We start from the raw sequence: 19,396 nt of genomic DNA on the forward strand, positions 1-19,396 counted from the left end.
AACTATGCTTCCAATTTACATATTGAGAGTTAAGGAAGCCCTATTTGAACTACAGAATCATGAAATTTTGTTAAACAAAATGTAATCCAAAACATGTGAGTGGTAATATTATCATGCTGAAATTGAGTGAACATTTTTAAGGTTTAAACACTTCAACAAGTCGTAATTTTAATTTTGACCCAAAAAAATTTACAAAATTTTATTAAATATTTTGATCATAGAGTAAAAATCACTTCCCAAACTGTAACAACTTCCCCCTCTGGTCCCAAGTGGAAAATAAACAAACGATGAGCTAGAGCTGTCAAAGTCCCAACTTCCACAGCCATGTCCACCACCGCAACGAGCTCAGAATCCACAGCGGAGCTAATCCCCTCCCTCCCATACGACGTCGCTTCGAACTGCCTAGCTCGGATCCCACGTCACTACCACCCTATCCTCTCAATCCTATCCAAGCCCATCCGCTCTCTCCTCTCCTCCCCTTTCTTCTTCACCACCCGCTCCCTCCTCAACTCCGCCCAACACCTCCTCTACCTCACCCTCCGCTCCCCCGACCACCGCGCCACCTGGTTCGCCCTCTACCAAAACCCCAACCCCCGAAACGACGCCGTCCGCCTCCTCGTCCCCATCCCGCCCGTCCCAATCCCCGCTGTCGGCGCCGCCTATGCCGTCGTCGGCCCGGAGATCTACGTCCTCGGCGGGTCCGTCAACGACGCGCCGTCCAATAACGTCTGGGTCCTCGACTGCCGCTTCCACACCTGGCACGCCGGGCCGCCGATGCGCGTGGCGCGTGAGTTCGCAGCGGCTGGGGTTGTGGACGGCAGAATTTTTGTGATCGGTGGATGCGTGACGGACTCTTGGACCAGGTCGAAATACTGGGCCGAGGCTCTCGACCCGGGTTCGGGTGTCTGGGAGGCCGTGCCGAGCCCGGTTGAGGTTCGGGGCAAGTGGATGCACGCGAGTGCGGTGATAGGTGGGCGGGTTTATGCGCTGGCAGACCGGGGCGGGGTGGTTTATGACCCGAGAACCCGGGTTTGGGAGGGGGTGGAGAAGAGGATGGACATGGGGTGGAGAGGGAGGGCTTGCGTGGTGCATGGGATGTTGTATTGTTATGATTATTTGGGGAAGATTAGAGGGTTTGACGTGAAAAATCGAATGTGGAAGGAGCTCAAGGGAGTGGAGAAGAAGCTGCCGAAGTTCTTGTGCGGCGCGACAATGGCGAATGTGGGGGAGAATTTGGTTGTTCTGTGGGAAACCAAGGGAAATGGGAAAGATATGGAGATTTGGTGTGCGGAGATTGAGGTGAAGGAAAATGGAGATGGGGAGTTGTGGGGGAGAATCGATTGGTCCCAGAAGCTTCTTTCGGTTCCAAAGCACTCCAACATTGTACAATGCTTGGCGGTTGATGTTTGATTGCAATGTAAGATGTAGAGTGGTGCTTTCTTCAAGCTTTGGTATTTAGAATCTTTTATGCTATAGTTGATTGATTGTTGCTGAGGAAGTGGTGTGGTGGATAATGCTATGTTGTTGGAGATAGTATTGTCATTTCAATCTGTAATTGGAAATGAGCATATGAATTTCAAATTATCAAAGCTCAACCAAGTTTCATGATTTCTCTGTTGCATGCTTTCTTTAGAGCTTTGAATAAGGCAACTCTGTCTAGGGTTTAGGATCAAATGTGCATTCCTACTATTCCATAAATATGCTAGGCTATTTGCTAATGTTTGTGTGTATGTTTGTTTGCTTGTCATTCGATTTCTAGTTCAATGATGTAGTGAATATTATTCTAAGTGGTGCTTTACTAACGTGTTCATGCTAGATTTTATGAGTTAGAAATAAGTGAATTGCAACACAATCTATGCCACCTTTACTTCTGTAACTCCTATAAGCAGAACTAATTTTAACATTTCTGGTGTATGATCTCACCATCTTTCCCAAAGCCTCCCCTAACTCTCTTCTTTTCTCGGCTTTGTTCCTTCTCACAGGTATGCCACCAGAATGCTACTTTTGCAAGGGAACTACATAGGGTACTTAAATTTAAGTTGCAAGCTGTAATCCATTAAGAGGACCGCAGCAAAATTGGAAAGCTGCTGAAAGCACATTTGGGATCAAGTCCTCGAATGCGTGTAGTGAATGGAATCAACCTGATTATATCTTTCGTAATGATTGTGGTGCTGCCCATGCAAGGAATTTTAATTTGTACATAGCTGTAATGGAATAAATAACTCTTCGTGTAAGAAAATAAAACAAATTTAGAGTTCCACCTGAACAAGTCTAGTAAAAACATCCAAAATTGATTATGTTTCATTTGTCTTCGTATGTCTGTTGTTTTTTATTTGATCTTTAGTTACCATCATGGAACCACTTTTCCTACATGTGAAAATATTGAAATCCAAATCCAATTTTGCATTGAAATCTATACAATCTCAGTTCTAATAATACTTTTACATTCCTGCATAATTTTGAAGAATTAGTGAGGCCCTCGGATTTTCTGGTTGAAAAAGCCTAGTCTCGGTCGGACATTGTGTATGTAGTAATACCGGACAACAAAGCCTTTCAGTCCAGGATATTTCTCTGGACTTTGGAAAGGAAGTCTCAGAAGTGGTTGCTCGTCTCTAGGAGGGGTTCACGGCAGAGCAACCACCCTGTATTCGCTGCTCTAGCCATACCGGCCGTGAAAAATTTGGCCGCAGGAGTCCATCAAAGAGCCACGACTCTCTGTCCCAGAGACATTTTCAGTCTCTGCATGAGTTTTTCTACATGTGGCTTAGCTTGGTTTGTGAATGATTGCGTTGGTTGGTTGAACTGGAGGCATTATGGTCCTGAGGATAAGTATCCATTACATCAGTGTGTACAACTGGAAAGCATTCTTCTTTTCATCATCCTTTAAGACTGGAAGAGTCGGGTCTCTTCTTTCATGTTTCGTCTTTGGTCGACCTTGAAATTGAGGTCATGAATCATAGTTGGAGTTTAGTGTTTGACCTGACTCGAAGAGGTTTTGTTTATATTTAAATCAGATAATAGTCCCAGATGAAGAAGTTAAAGAGTGTGAACACCACCACACTACAAAAACAAAAAAGAAAGGCACCCACACCGAAAGATGAGCCATCGATGGCTCCCATACCACAAATACTGACCACACTCGGAACCTACACCAACCTTCCCCTCCTACATGTCATTCTCTAATCCTTTGAGTAGTTTAGTCATATCATTTCCTAGATCCTCCTTTCTCATGAACGTGTTCGAGTTTCAACATATACATGCTAAGCCAGTAAATAACCTAGATGCTTGATCAACATCTTTCAACTTTTGAATTTTTTTTCAACAGTTACAAACATAAGTATGAGGAGAATGAAGAGGTTGGGTAAAATCAGAAGTTAAGTGGAGTAAAAGCGCCACAACAGCGTGGTCTACACTTAAAGTACTACATCTGTAAGTTGTTTTCAGCAATTATTATGCAATGCAAACTTTTAAATACACATCTTTGAACTCGTAGTAATCGCACAAGTATTACCTTATTCCTTCCCTCAACAGACAACTGTCAAGCGAAACTGGGAGTTGTATATCGTATCACAACCAAAGAAAGGGAAATTTGAACTGTGAGCAGTATAATACTGGGGAAATTTTAGTGTAGTGGTGGGTATCTCATACCCACATTTACAAAAGTGAGAACAAATTTTGTTGTCAAAGTTGTAATTTGAGTCCTACTTTGTGTAATTTTAGTTCTAATAATGGTAATTACACCTCTTTTGTAATTTTTGTTTAACTATATGTAAATAGTGTAAATGAATATGGTAACTTTTGTTCTCAATGTTGTAATTTTGGTTTAAATACTTGTAAATTTTTGTTTAAATAGTTGTAAATGAGGGTATCTCATACCCACCAGTATACTAGCTTGTCTCTCATAATACTGGACTTATTATCCCATTTGAACCAACAATGATACAATATATATAGGTACAACTTAATCAACATTACAATGTGTTCATAGTTCTTTGATAAAAAAGAAATCTTAATAGTTCATTTCTGCAATTTTTTCATGCACGACCTCATTAACACAAATACACATACTGTGCCATGTTTCCGTACTAAAAATCGAAACATGGCACATTTTACAGAGAAGATAAAAGGAAAAATAATTAATCGAGAAATACCACAAGTATGCAGCATGGAAGTTTGACAACTTAGAATACACAGGCACGGCCTCTCTCTTCCTCCAGAAAGCATTCAATTTGTTGAAGTGCCTGTTAAACGTTAAGCAAAACTAATCAATAAGGAGATACTACAGAAAAATTCAAAGTAGCTTCAGCTTTCTTTTTCTTTTCTTTTTTCTTTCTTTTTTTTAAGGATCCCTTCAGTTTACATCTATCAGCTAGGAATCTAAAACTGAAGAGTAAGAGAAAGAGGGGAAACCTCAAGAGCAATAGATGTAGGCGAGAGATTGGATACATCCCTATAACCCATTTTGGCTGCAATATCTGCACAAGAGATAATACAAACCAAAAAGATCTAAACTTGATCTCTTTTCTGTTTTATGTGATAACAAGAAAGGGCCACAAAGCGCACTTACTTTGCAAAGAAACCCGAGCATTGGCATTGGCATATGCATCACCTCTCTCTTTGAAAAGACTAGATAGACGCATAAATGTCTGCATGGAAAGAGAAGTGTTAACAATTTTAGTTGGTACTTTTTTCATTTATAAACTTGAAGGCTGTTTTGTGAGAACTAATCATATATGACATACTTTACTGTACGCATCCCCGGGCCCTTGATGCAAAAGGGGACGAGAACCAGTTCCCACGTCTGCAATTCTCTGGGCCAAGGCTTCCAAGGGTACATCTAACCATACACTAATCCCCTTCTGCATACATTTCCTGATGCATGAAATAGAAGTTTGTTAACACCACTGGTACTTTACACAGAAAAGTCAAAACATAGAAAACTTAATTACCAGTTGACCGGCCGAACTACTGCACCTCCGCCGGTAGAGACAACATGACGTTGCATCATAGACAGTTTTCGTAGGGCCTCGGTCTGAAAATAAAATTTGTGGATGAATAATTTAATAAAAATGTGTGAAGTTGAATAAATGTAAATGACTATGGAATGAAAAGTCATAACTGTTCACAAAAGATAATTTTTGGTGAAAAGTCATCTCTCCTCTAAAAGTCACCTTACATCTATAAAACACTTGCTACACCATATTCTGAATATAACTTCTTGAATCTTGAAGAGAGAGTTCATACACAATCTAAGTTTTCTAACTTTTATTCGATTTTCATTGTTTATAACGGCAATTAATACTGTGAGACATTCATTATAAATACTGTGATTATGAAATAATCATTCATAAATTGATTGTGTATGAATGTCTCATAAAAATAATCATTATAAATACTGTGATTATGAATGTCTCATATGCATGAATTCATGAGTTTATCATTATAACTTGAAAGGATGTTTCGTGGTTTCTATATCAATTATTTTTAAAAACAATGGTCATCCTTATGTATGTTCAGTCCTGATGCCTGTACCTATATACATGATTTGATTGAAGGAAAACTTCATGATTGATTATCTATTTGAATATGCACATGACAGAATGAGTTATAACAAATCTAGAATTTGCAGCGGCAAATTGGAGAATAGCAGTTTGCCATCTATAAACTCCAATCGGCACTCATGATCATCAATGTACAGTAAGCTAGAGACCAATATTGATGAAGAAGTGAACGAGACTAGTGAACGAGACTTCTGGGCTATGGCATTTGATCAAATTTCAATTGTGCGGAAATGTTGTTTACAGAACCGGTACGTGACGCTTGGCATTCATGCACAAAGAATGATTATGAAATTTGATACTCATGCATCCTTAAGTCATTTGCTAAATTCGTGATCGAATTGAAAGTAAGGTCGTGGCAAATTTGAATAGAAAAGTATGTCTTTAGACCTGTCGATGAGTCATTGTGAGAACTTTAGGTTCCTACTTCTTAGTAGGGGTCGTCAATAGTGGGCTTGGGCCGGGCCTTGCTATATTTTTAAATAATTTCGGGCCGGGCCGGGCCGGGCCGGGCTTTATTAAAAATCAAAGGATCCAAGCCCGTCCATATAAAGCGGGCCTTGCGGGCTTTTTTGGGCCGGGCCTTGCGGGCTTTATTTATAAATAAATATTTAAAGACACAAGTATTTTTTTTTTTAATCAAGCTTTGGAAATTCAATGGATAATGATCAAATACAACCAAAGATAACAATCTATATAACTATATTGTACCAAAAAAATCTATATTTATATATAGATACTAATTTGTTGATAAATAAATTTTTAAAGACACAAATTTTTTATAAATCTATATTTATACATCATACACTCCAAAGAGCTACATATAGCAATTCAAAGAAAATGAGAAACCGATCGTTGGATGAGTTTATTACAATAAATTATGAGTGTGGTAAAAAATTTAGCCAATTTCACCATATTTTTGAATCCGATCGGATTAGTCAACCGTAGTCACTTATATGTTTTATTGGTTGACCGATGGCGTGGCAACCGCGAAACGTGCTTATTTTTTCACATCACGTTTGTATATATTCCATCGATGGATGTGCGTGGACATAAGATAAAAAAAATTAATTTTAATTGCAAACACATTGGACTATACAAATTTTATTCCTAAAGTTATATGACTTATACATTGCATTTAAATTGTTAAGGTTCATTCTAAAGCAAACATGAAGTGGAAAATGAATTCGGAGAAACCAACCGCTTGATGGAGAGATTGTAATGTTTTATGGTGGTTGTAGAAAATCCAGCCAATTTGGTTCACATTTTGAATTCGATCAACTAGGTCAAACGTAGTTACTCTTATAAACCTATATTTATATATCATACACTCCAAAGAGCAACCCCTATCAATTCAAAGAAAATGGAAAAAACGACCGTTGGATGAGTTTATTACAATAAATTATGAGTGTGGTAAAAAATTTAGTCAATTTCACCATATTTTCGAATCCAATCGGATTGGTCAACCGCAGTCACTTATATGTTTTATTGGTTGACCGATGCCGTGACAACCGCGAAACGTGCTTATTTTTTCACATCACGTTTGTATATATTCCATCAATGGATGTGCGTGGACATAAGATAAAAAAAAAAAATTTTAATTACAAACACATTGGTCTGTACCAATTTTATTCCTAAAGTTATATGACTTATACATTGCATTTAAATTGTTTAGGTTCATTCTAAAGCAACCATGAAGTAGAAAATGAATTCGGAGAAACCAACCGCTCGATGGAGAGATTGTAATGTTTTATGGTGATTGTAGAAAATCCAGCCAATTTGGTTATCGTTTCGAATTCGATCAACTAGATCAAACGTAGTTACTCATATAAATCTATATTTATATATCATACACTCCAAAGAGCAACCCCTATCAATTCAAAGAAAATGGAAAAAACGACCGTTGGATGAGTTTATTACAATAAATTATGAGTGTGGTAAAAAATTTAGCCAATTTCACTATATTTTCGAATCCGATCGGATTGGTCAACCGTAGTCACTTATATGTTTTATTGGTTGACCGATGCCGTGACAACTGCGGAACGTGCTTATTTTTTCACATCACGTTTGTATATATTCCATCAATGGATGTGCGTGGACATAAGATAAAAAAAAATTAATTTTAATTACAAACACATTGGTCTATACCAATTTTATTCATATAGTTGTATGACTGTACATTGCATTTAAATTGTTTAGGTTCATTCTAAAGCAACCATGAAGTAGAAAATGAATTCGGAGAAACCAACCGCTCGATGGAGAGATTGTAATGTTTTATGGTGGTTGTAGAAAATCCAGCCAATTTGGTTCTCGTTTCGAATTCGATCAACTAGGTCAAACGTAGTTACTCTTATAAACCTATATTTATATATCATACACTCCAAAGAGCAACCCCTATCAATTCAAAGAAAATGGAAAAACCGACCGTTGGATGAGTTTATTACAATAAATTATGAGTGTGGTAAAAAATTTAGCCAATTTCACCATATTTTCGAATCCGATCGGATTGGTCAACCGATATGTAGAATATATATATGCACATATTTTATATAGAAGTATAATAGTATAAGAACTTCCACACACACACAGATATATATATATATATATATATATATCTCTCTATATACACACACATATATATTAATATATATATATATATATATATATATATAAACACACACACACACACACACATATATATATATATATATCTCTATATATATATATATAAACACACACACACATATATGATATATTGATATATATAGATATATATATATATATATATCTCTCTATATATATATATATATATTTATAAACACACGCACACACACATATAGATATATCTATATATATAACACACACACACACACACACACACACATATATATATATATATAAACACACACACACACACACACACACACACACACACACACACATATATATATATATATAATATTTTGCGGGCTTTTACGGGCCGGGCCTAGCGGGCTTTTGGCGGGCCGGGCCGGGTTTTTGCGGGCCTCCATCGGCCCACTTGATCCGCGGGCTTTTTGATGAGGCCTACTTCTTAGTGTATTTAAAGAAGTGTAGATGCTTTAATAACACCAATAGTAATGAGAGAATTGTGGGGGCTGATCACACTATCTTTTCTATCATGATGACATTTCAAAATTTGGAAGAATAATAGAATGACAGATCTGGAGAATAGTGGTCTTAAATCCTTAGAAAACTATGGAGGCGCTCCGCTAAATAGTTCATAAGCACCACAGATTTGTGGAGAAATGTTTTGCTAATCACAAAGAAAGTACCTCTAGAAATGTGGGGGTGTGTGTTTAAATAAATCTTAGCCAACACAAGTAGTAAGTCTTGACCAATTGGTGAATCGAAAACTTGACTTTGATTTGCAATAGAGTTATAGTCAAACAAGTGGGTCCAATTATTTGAATCGAAGTTTGACTAGATAATAAGTTGATTATCAAGGGGAGTGGGGTGTATAAGTCGCCACTATGGATACCTTTTTTTTTTCTTTTTTTTTTCTTTTATAAAAGATGATCAAAGGGTTTCACTCCTGCCCCCATGGTGACTCGAATCCATGACTTCGTACATAGGTAGTGGGTGCTCTACCCACTGAGCTAACACCACTTCGTCATCCACTATGGATACTAACCTAGTTGACAGGAGATCCCAAGATCTAGGTTCAGAGGGACAACTAAATGGTGGATGACTTTGAAGTAGCATTGTGGAGACAAATCCCCTTCCCATATCCTATGATGAAACAATGCATAATTTGTTAGTTTCTATAAGAATTTTGAATGCTGAATTCTCTAAAGCACTCATGAATACCGGGTGTTGTCCATGGCTGGAAGGACACAACCGTAGAACTAGATGTGTACGAAAAGATATTGTGTGAATGCTATTGTCTTGGTTTACATAAATGGCTGAATAGTTCAAGACATCACTTTCACTAATTAGCTAGTAAATCCGATGGTATTTTACTAAGAAAGGTTCAAAGCCAAAAACTACCTATCCCGATGCGATATCATTTCAATCAAACTCTCTCATATGTCCGCGCGCACCAGCCTTTGAAAGTTTCCTCTCTAACTAATTATTTCATCCATGTGGGGGATTATTGAAAAATTTAATATTAAATTATTTATTTTCCATATTTTGTGAATGAATAATTTAATGAAAATGTGTGAAGTTGAATAAATGTAAATGACTATGGAATGAGAAGTCATGGCTGTTCACAAAATATAACTTTTGGTAAAAAGTCATATCTCCTCCGAAAGTCACCTTACATCTATAAAACACTTGCTACACCATATTCTGAATATAACTTCTTGAATTCATCTTTCCTCCTATCCTTTACATATGAATCTTTCCTAATATCCTGAAAAACAATTGAGTCTTTTTAAGAGAGAGTTCATACACAATCTAAGTTCGATATTCCTGAGGTTTGGAGTGCTACTACCACAAGAAGAAGGTCGTTGTATCCTGGGAGACGTTTTCCATTAAAACCTTTAAGCACCAATGAGAAGACAATTTCGTCTTAAGGACATAGAACTAAGTACTAGACTCGACCATATTGTTTAAGGTTTTTCTAACTTTTATTTGATTTTCATTGTTTAGATTTATGCATTCTATTTGGCATATTATCTACATAAATACTTTTTTTTTTTTTACTATTAATATAGCAATTAGACAAATATATTTACCGACAGTTTCTTTCTTAAATCTTAATGCGTCAGAACATCAAAATCTGCAGAAAATGAATAAACAAAAATGGTTCCGCAACTAACCTCCTTGTCTCTAAAGAAACCCTCTCCATAGAGTTTGAAAATTTCAGCTACAGATTTTCCACCTGCCTCATGCTCCACGAATGTATCACTGTAGCACCAACAAGAATGCCAAAATGCAAAACACTATTCAGTAAAATGTGATATACCTAGAAAGTACATCATCAATATAGAACAGATGATCATGCAAAGCATAGTTCAGCTTTCCGACCATTCCAGCATAATGATACTATGCTCCTAATGAATCAAACTCACTGGGTCACAAATATTATTAATGCCATGATCTTACAGTTTCATCGAGTTAACTCCTAGCTAGCAACCATCTATAACACTTGAAAATTTATTTCACCCATTAAGGCTTCAAATAGACTTGGAAAGAATGAGGTACATAATAGAGAAAAATCTTTTTCCTGTTGAAGGAAAATTGACTTTGTGTGCTGATTACACGTATTTCTATGCATGTAATTGTATCCAAAATACTATAAATAAGTTAGCCTTCAAGTTAATTATTATGTAATTAATATATTTTTATTTATTTTGTAGGAAATAAGCGGAATTGCCGAAATCGAGAGAAAATGACGTGAAAATTGAGCAAAATGGAATTTCTGACAAAAGGACGAAATGGTCAATGCGGGTCAACATGGTCACTGCCATCAAGGAAGCAGAATATAGTTGTCTCCGATAGTATTTGCGGAAATGCATTGAGAAGAGAGAAGAAAGAAGAAAGATGAAGAAAAGAAAGGAAAAGGAAAAAGAACAAGAAAATATATATATATATATATTATATATATATATATGCATAATAATATATATAATGCCTTATGCTGACGTCATGATGACATCATCACATATATATTTTCCTCCCCTCCACACACGTGCAGCATAATAAATTATGATTATGCTATCCTCTGTGATCTTTCTTCTCAACCACACAGACAAAACCAAGGCCTCTCTCTCTTCATATATATAGCACGACCCCATTTCCCATCAGACACATTCTTCTTCCCCTTCTGCCGCACACCGCCACTAAGACCCCAGCTTCATCCTCTCTCTCTCACCCTACACCCAAAACCACCTCTCCACACCATTTCTTCTCCTTACCAAGATTCACTTTCCTCCTCACCAAGAACCTCCTCATCTAGATCCACCTCATCTCACCAAGATCCATTTTCCTCCTCACCAAGATTCACCTCACCAAAATTCTATCAAATCCTCATCAATTTCTCATAGGATTTCAAGGAGCTTCAAGGGATCTCATCTACATCAAGACTTGAGATTGAGTATAGTGGGAAGCCATAAATCAAGGCTTGTCATAATTGCTCCATAGCAATTTGTGACTTGTTCCTGTCTATGATGCACTGACACGGGTACGGGGTACGGGGTGCGATACGATACGATACGTGGATACGTTTTTTTTCAAAAAAACAGGATACGATACGTTTTGGACACATTTATAAAATAATATGTAAAATATATATATATATATATAGTGTTAATAAATATATTTGATGAATATTGCATATAAAATGATGGAATTGCAATGAAACAAGCAATTGAAAGACATAATATTCAAACAATCAAACAAAACATAAGTCAAAGGATCAAATTACTTAACAAATAGTTCAAGCAACATAAATTAAAACTAAGTTCAAGCACAAACAAGCTTCCAAAACTTGCACAACTTCAATCAACTTCATCCTCATCATCAAAGATTACACCCTCCAATTCCGGTTCATCAAGAGAGAGGTTGGCAACCTCAAGAATGCCTCCATTAACCGTATCCATTGAGTCAAAATCATCCCCTCCAAGAATTAACCGTATCCATTAAGTTTATAACTAGATGGTTGCTGCAATGCTGCCAAGACTTAACTTAATTTATCATTCATGTAATTGAATTATAAATAGATGGTTGCTGCCCACTTGCCAAGACTTAATTCACCATTCGTGTAATCGTGTATTCCATTAATAACAAACCATACTCCAAGATGTGATATAAGGATAATTCATACTCCAAGATATGATATAAGGATAATTCATACTCCAAAACGTAATTGATTCCAAACCTACCGGCCTACTCACTATAATTGATATAAGATGTTGGACAAATCTGAACATACCTTTAATAATAGCCCACAGAAGCGATAAAACAACCTTCAACTCTTCAAGCTTTAACCTTTCAACCCACACTCCCACATATCAGCTTCAACCTTCAAGGCTTTCAATTCAGAACATACCCATCCTCATCATTTGTTCTATGACAAAGCCGCGAGGCGCGAAGAAGCAACGAACAGAGAGGCAAGGCTTCAACCTTCAAGCCTTCAACCCACAGATATTAAAGCTTCAAGCTTTCGAACTGAACATACCCACTAGCTTCAAGCTTACTCAGCGATTACCCACTGATCTGAACATACCCAGTGATTACCCACTGATCTGAACATATATACCCAGTGATTACCCACAGAGCGGGACGCCGCAACGAACAGAGAGGGACGCGGGACGCCGCGAAGAGAGAAGAGAGAACTGAATCTGATCGAAGCTCAGTGCGGCTTCGTGTGGATCAGGTTTAAATTGATAGGAAATTATCCAAAATACCCCAAAACGTATCCAAAAGTATGTCAAACCGTATCCAAGACGTATCAACAAAGTCAACTGATGCTACATAGTCAATGATACGTTTTGAAGGTCTTAGATACGTACCCAGTGCGTATCGTACCCGTATCCGTATCCGATACGGATACGATACACCATAGTCAGATTTTTGAAGTATCCATGCTTCATAGGTTCCTGTTACTTTTCACTCTTCTTTACCTCTTTAATTAATTGATGAATATTGCTGTTGATTTGTGGATGGGTTGTGAGTAGTCTATTTAGGAAGCTAGGGTTTGAGCCCTAGCATGGATTTAATGTAAAAAATATGTTTTGAATTAATGGTTTTCAATTTCATGTTTGGCATATGTTCTATTCTATAATATTTGGCTTAGATGCATGCTTAGGAGCTTGATTAACTCTTGAATGTGTAGATGAGCATGTTTAGAACAAATTAGGGGACCTAATCACTTCTCTAATTTATGGCTAGGACACTTGTTTAGAACATGATTAGCTACAATACCAATTTTGATTGCCGTATTGACTAGCTTGGGAACCTTGATTCTAGGACTCTTCACCTTTTGGTGCAACTAGAGGCCCTAACAAGGCTCTAGATTATCTCAATTGAGTTTCTACGACCCTTGATCCGGAGTAGGAATACCCTTTAAGGAATATACCTTTCTTGCAAAGAATCAAAGGTGATATTTGTGAACCTATTCAACCACCTTGCGGACCATTTAGATATTTTATGGTGTTGGTTGATGCATCGACACGCTGGTCACATGTCATGCTTTTGTCCACAAAGGACGATGCCTTTGCTAAACTCATAGCACAAATTGTTAAGTTAAGGGCTGACCACCCTGATCATCCTATTAAGTCTATCAGATTAGACAACGCTGGGGAGTTTACATCAAAGACTTTTGATGATTATTGCATGTCCATTGGGATTGATGTTGAACATCATATTCCTCATGTTCACACCCAAAATGGTCTCATAGAAGCCGCCATTAAACGACTACAAATGGTCGCTAGGGCATTGGTAATGCACACCAATCTCCCTATTTCTGCTTGGGGCTATGCAATATTGCATGCAGCTGTGCTTATTCGTCTAAGACCTACTGCCACTCAACCCTTTTATGCATCCCAGATGGTGACTGGCTATGAGCCTGATGTCTCACACTTACGCATATTTGGGTGTGTAGTTTATGTGCCAATTGCACCACCACAGCCCACTAAAATGGGTCCTCAAAGATGATTAGGCATTTATGTTAGATATGATTCTCCAACGATTGTCCGCTACTTAGAACCCTTGACAGGCGATCTCTTCACCGCTAGATTTGCGGATTGTCACTTTGATGAGACAGTCTTCCCGTCGTTAGGGGGAGATAAGAACATAAATGTTCAACATGAACTACAGGAATTGTCATGGTCTGTCCCCACTCTGTCTCATCTTGATCCCCGAACCGCACAGTCCGAAATTGAAGTGCGGAGAATTCTCGATCTTCAGAACGTAGCAGAATCGATGCCTGATGAGTTTTTTGATATTGCTAAAATGACGAGATCACATATACCTGCTACAAACGTGTCTGCAAGGATTGATGTCCGTAAAATTAGACATGATGTCATCTCAAGGGAAACTGAGCATGTCGCCAACGTCCCCTCTCATAGTGATGGTGACTTTGGGGCTAGGCCCGCGGCTCCTGCCAGGAAGCGCAGGAGGCCCATAGATTCGATGGATTCTCGCCCAAGAAAAAAGCGAGTTTGGCACAAAATAATCCATTAATCATCGATGTGAATAATCCATCTCATGAGAATATTCCGGATTATGGTTATGTCCATTGGGGGACTCTCCAATGTTAGAACCAATTCCAGAGAATAGAGAGATCTCCATGAATTACACTAGTGTACATGAGATGATGGATAAAAATTCTCTTGCTATAGAATATGATGATATCGAACCTCGCTCTGTCGAAAAATGCCAATGAAGAGCGGATTGGCCTAAATAGAAAGATGCGATCCAAGTTGAATTAGATTCACTAGCAAAGAGACGGGTATTCGGGCCTATAATGCAGACACCCCCAGATGTAAAACCTGTTGGCTATAAATGGGTCTTTGTTAGAAAGCGTAATGAAAAAAATGAGGTGGTTAGATATAAAGCCCGCCTCGTGGCGCAAGGTTTCTCACAATGCCCTGGAATCGACTACGAGGAGACATATTCTCCCGTAATGGACGTTATAACGTTCCACTCCCTTGTCAGTTTGGTAGTTTCTGAAAAACTTGATGTGCAGCTTATGGATGTAGTTACAGCATATCTCTATGGGGATTTGGATTCATATATATATATATATATATATATATATATATATATATATATATGAAGGTTCCAGATGGACTTCAATTACCCAAATCAAGTGGCTCTAAACCACGGAGCGCGTTTTCAATAAGATTAAAACGTTCACTATATGGATTAAAACAATCCTGACAGATGTGGTATAACCATCTAAGTGACTACTTGATTGGAAATGGATATATTAACAATGAAATATGCCCAGGTGTGTTTATTAAAAGAACAAGTTCCGGATTTGCAATCATAGCAGTTTATGTCGATGACATGAACCTAATTGGAACTCTAAATGAGTTAAAGGAAACTGCTAAATATTTGAAATCCGAATTTGAGATGAAAGATCTTGGGAAAACACGGTTTTGTTTCTGTTTAGAACTCGAGCACCGTAATGATGGGATTTTGATCCATCAGTCTGCATATACTCAGAAATTCTAAGGCGCTTTAATAAAGATAAATCAAAGCCTGTGAGTACTCCCATGATTGGCCATAGTCTTGAGCCCGGAAAAGGTCCGTTTCGTCCAAAGGATGAGGACGAAGAATTATTAGAGGTCGAAGTGCCCTATTTAAGTGCAATAATCGCATTATTGTACTTAGCTCATTGCACAAGACCGGACATCTCATTCGCAGTGAACTTGTTAGCTCGACATAGATCTGCGCCAACACACCGCCATTGGATTGATGTAAAGACAATCTTGCGATACCTAAAAGGTACGATTTATATGGGCCTATTCTATCCTTACAGAGAGAAAAGGAATGATGGAAATTTGGGATCGGACCCCAAGAGGTAAAATGCCACCGTCCAAAATCTTGTCACCAGCCATGTTGCCACCGCCGTCCATGGTGGTCAGCGTCCCCCCTACTTCCCTCCATCAAAACGACAATGATATTTTGATGGGTTTTGCTGATGCAGGATACCTCTCTGACCCTCACAAAGGTCGCTCCCAAACGGGTTATATTTTTACCACGGGAAGCACTGCGATATCTTGGAGGTCTACAAAGCAGACCCTTGTTGCTACTTCCTCAAATCACGCAGAGATTATTGCTCTACATGAAGCTGTGCGTGAATGTATATGGCTAAGATCTGTAATTAGACATATACGAGGAAGTTGTGGTTTGAAGTCTACCACGGATGAACCTACATGCATTTATGAGAATAATGCAGCTTGTATTGAGTAAATGAAATTAGGTTTCATTAAGGGCAACAACACCAAGCATATATCGCCTAAATTCTTTTATAATCAGCAACAACAATCGCTTCTAAAGATTGAAGTGAATCAAATCCGATCAGAGGATAATGTAGCGGACTTATTCACTAAGTTGTTACCTAAATCCACCTTCGAGAAGCATGTGAAGAGCATCGGATGAAGAAAGTTATCCGAACTCCCATGATTGTAGCAATCAGGGGGAGATATCGACATCAGGGGGAGTTATGATGCCTACATGTTCGATCTCGAAGAGTGAAGGACGTGTTGTACTTTTTTTCTCCTCCTCGAGCTTGTGTTTGTCCCACAGGGTTTTTTACTCGAGCAAGGTTTTTAACGAGGCAACAGATGAAGCGTTATTACCAAGTTTGAGCGGCACAAGGGGGAGTGTTGAAGGAAAATTGATTTTGTGTGCCTTATCAAACTAGGATTAGTTTCATAGTTGTAATAGGAGATACGGTTCTAGAATTCCTAGTCCTATTCGGAATAGTTTTACATGTAACTTTAGAAGGGGGAGTGTTGAAGGAAAATTGATTTTGTGTGCCTTATCAAACTAGGATTAGTTTCATAGTTGTAATAGGAGATACGGTTCTAGAATTCCTAATCCTATTCGGAATAGTTTTACATGTAACTTTAGAACATGTACATTGTAATCTATATATATATATATATATATATATATATATATATATATATATACGGTTCTAGAATTCCTAGTCCTATTCGGAATAGTTTTACATGTAACTTTATTAGAACATGTACATTGTAATCCCTATATATATATATATATATATATATATATATATATATATATATATATATTTATAGGGCTCCTATTCTCAATAATGAAATACACAATTCTCTCATCAATCTCTCTCAAATCTCTTATTCTAAAACATTTCCATCCCCTCAATCTTTTTTTTTTTTTTTTTTTTCTGGAAATCAGTTGGAGCATGCACATCTTTGTATGAAATACAAACTTGAAAGTAGAAAAGAGTACAAACCTATCAATAAATGAATAATTAAGTGCCTGTGACAAAATGTTGCCAACAGTTGTTTTCCCAGAGCCCATCATACCTGCAACTCAGAAACAATTTCATCAGGTACAGGGTCATAACTTTATTATTGAAGATAGAGGGCTTACAAACAGACTTACCAACAAAATATATACAGCGCCCGTTTAAGTATGGCTCAATATCTTGGGACTTACTCTGCAACAATATATAACTTTCGGTAAGATAGCCCAAAACTGTTCAAGTGATGCATATGGCTGCTTGTGCATTATCTTCGGGACCAAAATATACAAATTTATTTGGCAGGAGATATGCAGAGTAATTATTAATATGAAATAGGCATATCTTACCTTCAGAACAAGAGATTCATCAAAATGAGCATAAAAGTTTCCAGATTCCACTGATGAACCTACAAAAGTAATATTTGAAGCCGGGTTTGGGAGGGGGTGGAGAAGAGGATGGACATGGGGTGGAGAGGGAGGGCTTGTGTGGTGCATGGGATGCTGTATTGCTATGATTATCTGGGGAAGATCAGAGGGTTTGGTGCAAAAAAATCGAATGCGAAAGGAGCTGAAAGGAATGGAGAAGAAGCTGCCGAAGTTCTTGTGCGCAACAATGGCGAATGTGGGGGAGAATTTAGTTGTTCTGTGGGAAACCAATGGAAATGGGAAAGATACGGTCATACGGAGATTTGGTGTGCTGAGTTTGAGGTGAAGGAAAATGGAGATGGGGAGTTGTGGGGGAGAATCGATTGGTCCCAGAAGATTCTTTCGGTTCCGAAACACTCCAACATTGTACAATGCTCGGGGGTCGATGTTTGATTGCAATGTAAGGTGTACTAGTACTTTAATTTCTTCAAACTTTGGTATTTGGAATCTTTCATGCTACAGTTGATTGATTGTTGCTCAGTAAGTGGTGTGGTGGATAATGCTGTGTTGTTGGAGATAGTCAAGTCATTTCCGTCTGTAATTGGAAATGAGCATATGAATTTCAAATGATCAAAGTTCAATCAAGTTTCATAATTTTTGCATTTTCAAAGTAGAGTAAATTTTGATTTCTGTTGCATGCTTTCTTTAGAACTTTAAATGAGGCATCTGTTTAGGGTTTAGGATCAAATGTGCATTCCTACTATTCCTGCTAATGTTTGAGTGTGCGTTTTTCTGCATGTCATTCGATTTGGAGTTCAATGATGTAGTTGAAGATTATTCTAAGTGGTGCTTTACAAACCTGTTCATGCTAGATTTTTACGAGTTAAAAATAAGTGAATTGCAACACAAACTTCTGTATCTCTCATAAGCACAAACTAATTTCAATATTTCTGGTATATGATCTCACAATCTTTCACAATTTCCTGGATTGAACTTTGACAACCACCCCTTCCTCCCCTTCTTTTGTCGGCTTTAATGCAAGTTTTGTTGTGTTTTTCCTTCAACTAGCTGGAATACTCTAATTTTCAGGGGCGGATCTAGGACTAGGCTTGGGTGGGCTGGAGCCCGTCCAAGATTTTTAGGCTTAAAAAAAAAATTAGATGTATACTTAATTGATGTAGGTTTAAATGTTTAATTGATGTGGGTAAGTGGGTTTAATTGATTTCAAAACTTATCAAGGTCGATCAGTGGGTCTTCTTTCTGCTATGCAATTGTTGTGGGTTTAATTGATTTCAATACTTATCATTTTATCAATTGTTGTGCTATCTCAGTATCTCGGCCAGGAGCTTGGCCTCATTCGAATGTCGAGTAATCAGTTCAAGTTTATAGAGTTAAGTTTGCAGATTGGGCTTGGGTTTATTTGCTAGCTATTTCGTCCTATCCATGGCTTTATATTCAGAACAAACTTTTGGGTTGAAAAAAAAATCTATATATATGATGTATGTTTGTTTAACGAAACCCAC

The 19,396-nt window shown here is 37.7% G+C and overlaps 2 protein-coding genes across 2 annotated transcripts; one reads left to right on the forward strand and one right to left on the reverse strand.

Moving 5' to 3' along the window:
- Positions 1-220: 220 nt before the first annotated feature.
- On the forward strand, positions 221-2,310 carry LOC112185838 (F-box/kelch-repeat protein SKIP6). The gene is made up of 2 exons (XM_024324164.2): positions 221-1,417; positions 1,983-2,310. The coding sequence occupies exon 1, from the start codon at positions 325-327 to the stop codon at positions 1,408-1,410; it is 1,086 nt and encodes a 361-aa protein (XP_024179932.1). The 5' UTR covers positions 221-324; the 3' UTR covers positions 1,411-1,417; positions 1,983-2,310.
- A 1,710-nt stretch (positions 2,311-4,020) lies between these two features.
- Positions 4,021-18,222, reverse strand: LOC112185840 (shikimate kinase 3, chloroplastic). Its single transcript, XM_024324167.2, has 9 exons — positions 17,856-18,222; positions 17,649-17,703; positions 17,497-17,569; positions 10,364-10,451; positions 4,950-5,032; positions 4,743-4,872; positions 4,568-4,646; positions 4,411-4,475; positions 4,021-4,241 (listed from the first exon to the last, which is right to left on the reverse strand). The coding sequence occupies exons 1-9, from the start codon at positions 18,186-18,188 to the stop codon at positions 4,182-4,184; spliced, it is 966 nt and encodes a 321-aa protein (XP_024179935.1). The 5' UTR covers positions 18,189-18,222; the 3' UTR covers positions 4,021-4,181.
- Positions 18,223-19,396: the final 1,174 nt, after the last annotated feature.

Source organism: Rosa chinensis, chromosome 2 (assembly GCF_002994745.2).
Source record: "Rosa chinensis cultivar Old Blush chromosome 2, RchiOBHm-V2, whole genome shotgun sequence".
NCBI classification, from domain to species: Eukaryota; Viridiplantae; Streptophyta; class Magnoliopsida; order Rosales; family Rosaceae; genus Rosa; species Rosa chinensis.

Coding starts and splice junctions, on each gene's coding strand:
- LOC112185838 (XM_024324164.2), top strand. CDS start 325: ATGTCCACCACCGCAACGAGCTCAGAATCCACAGCGGAGCTAATCCCC.
- LOC112185840 (XM_024324167.2), bottom strand. CDS start 18,188: ATGACCGTATCTTTCCCATTTCCATTGGTTTCCCACAGAACAACTAAA. Junction 4,873..4,949: donor GTAGTTCGGCCGGTCAACTG/GTAATTAAGTTT, acceptor TTCATGCATCAG/GAAATGTATGCAGAAGGGGA. Junction 4,242..4,410: donor CTACATCTATTGCTCTTGAG/GTTTCCCCTCTT, acceptor AACGTTTAACAG/GCACTTCAACAAATTGAATG.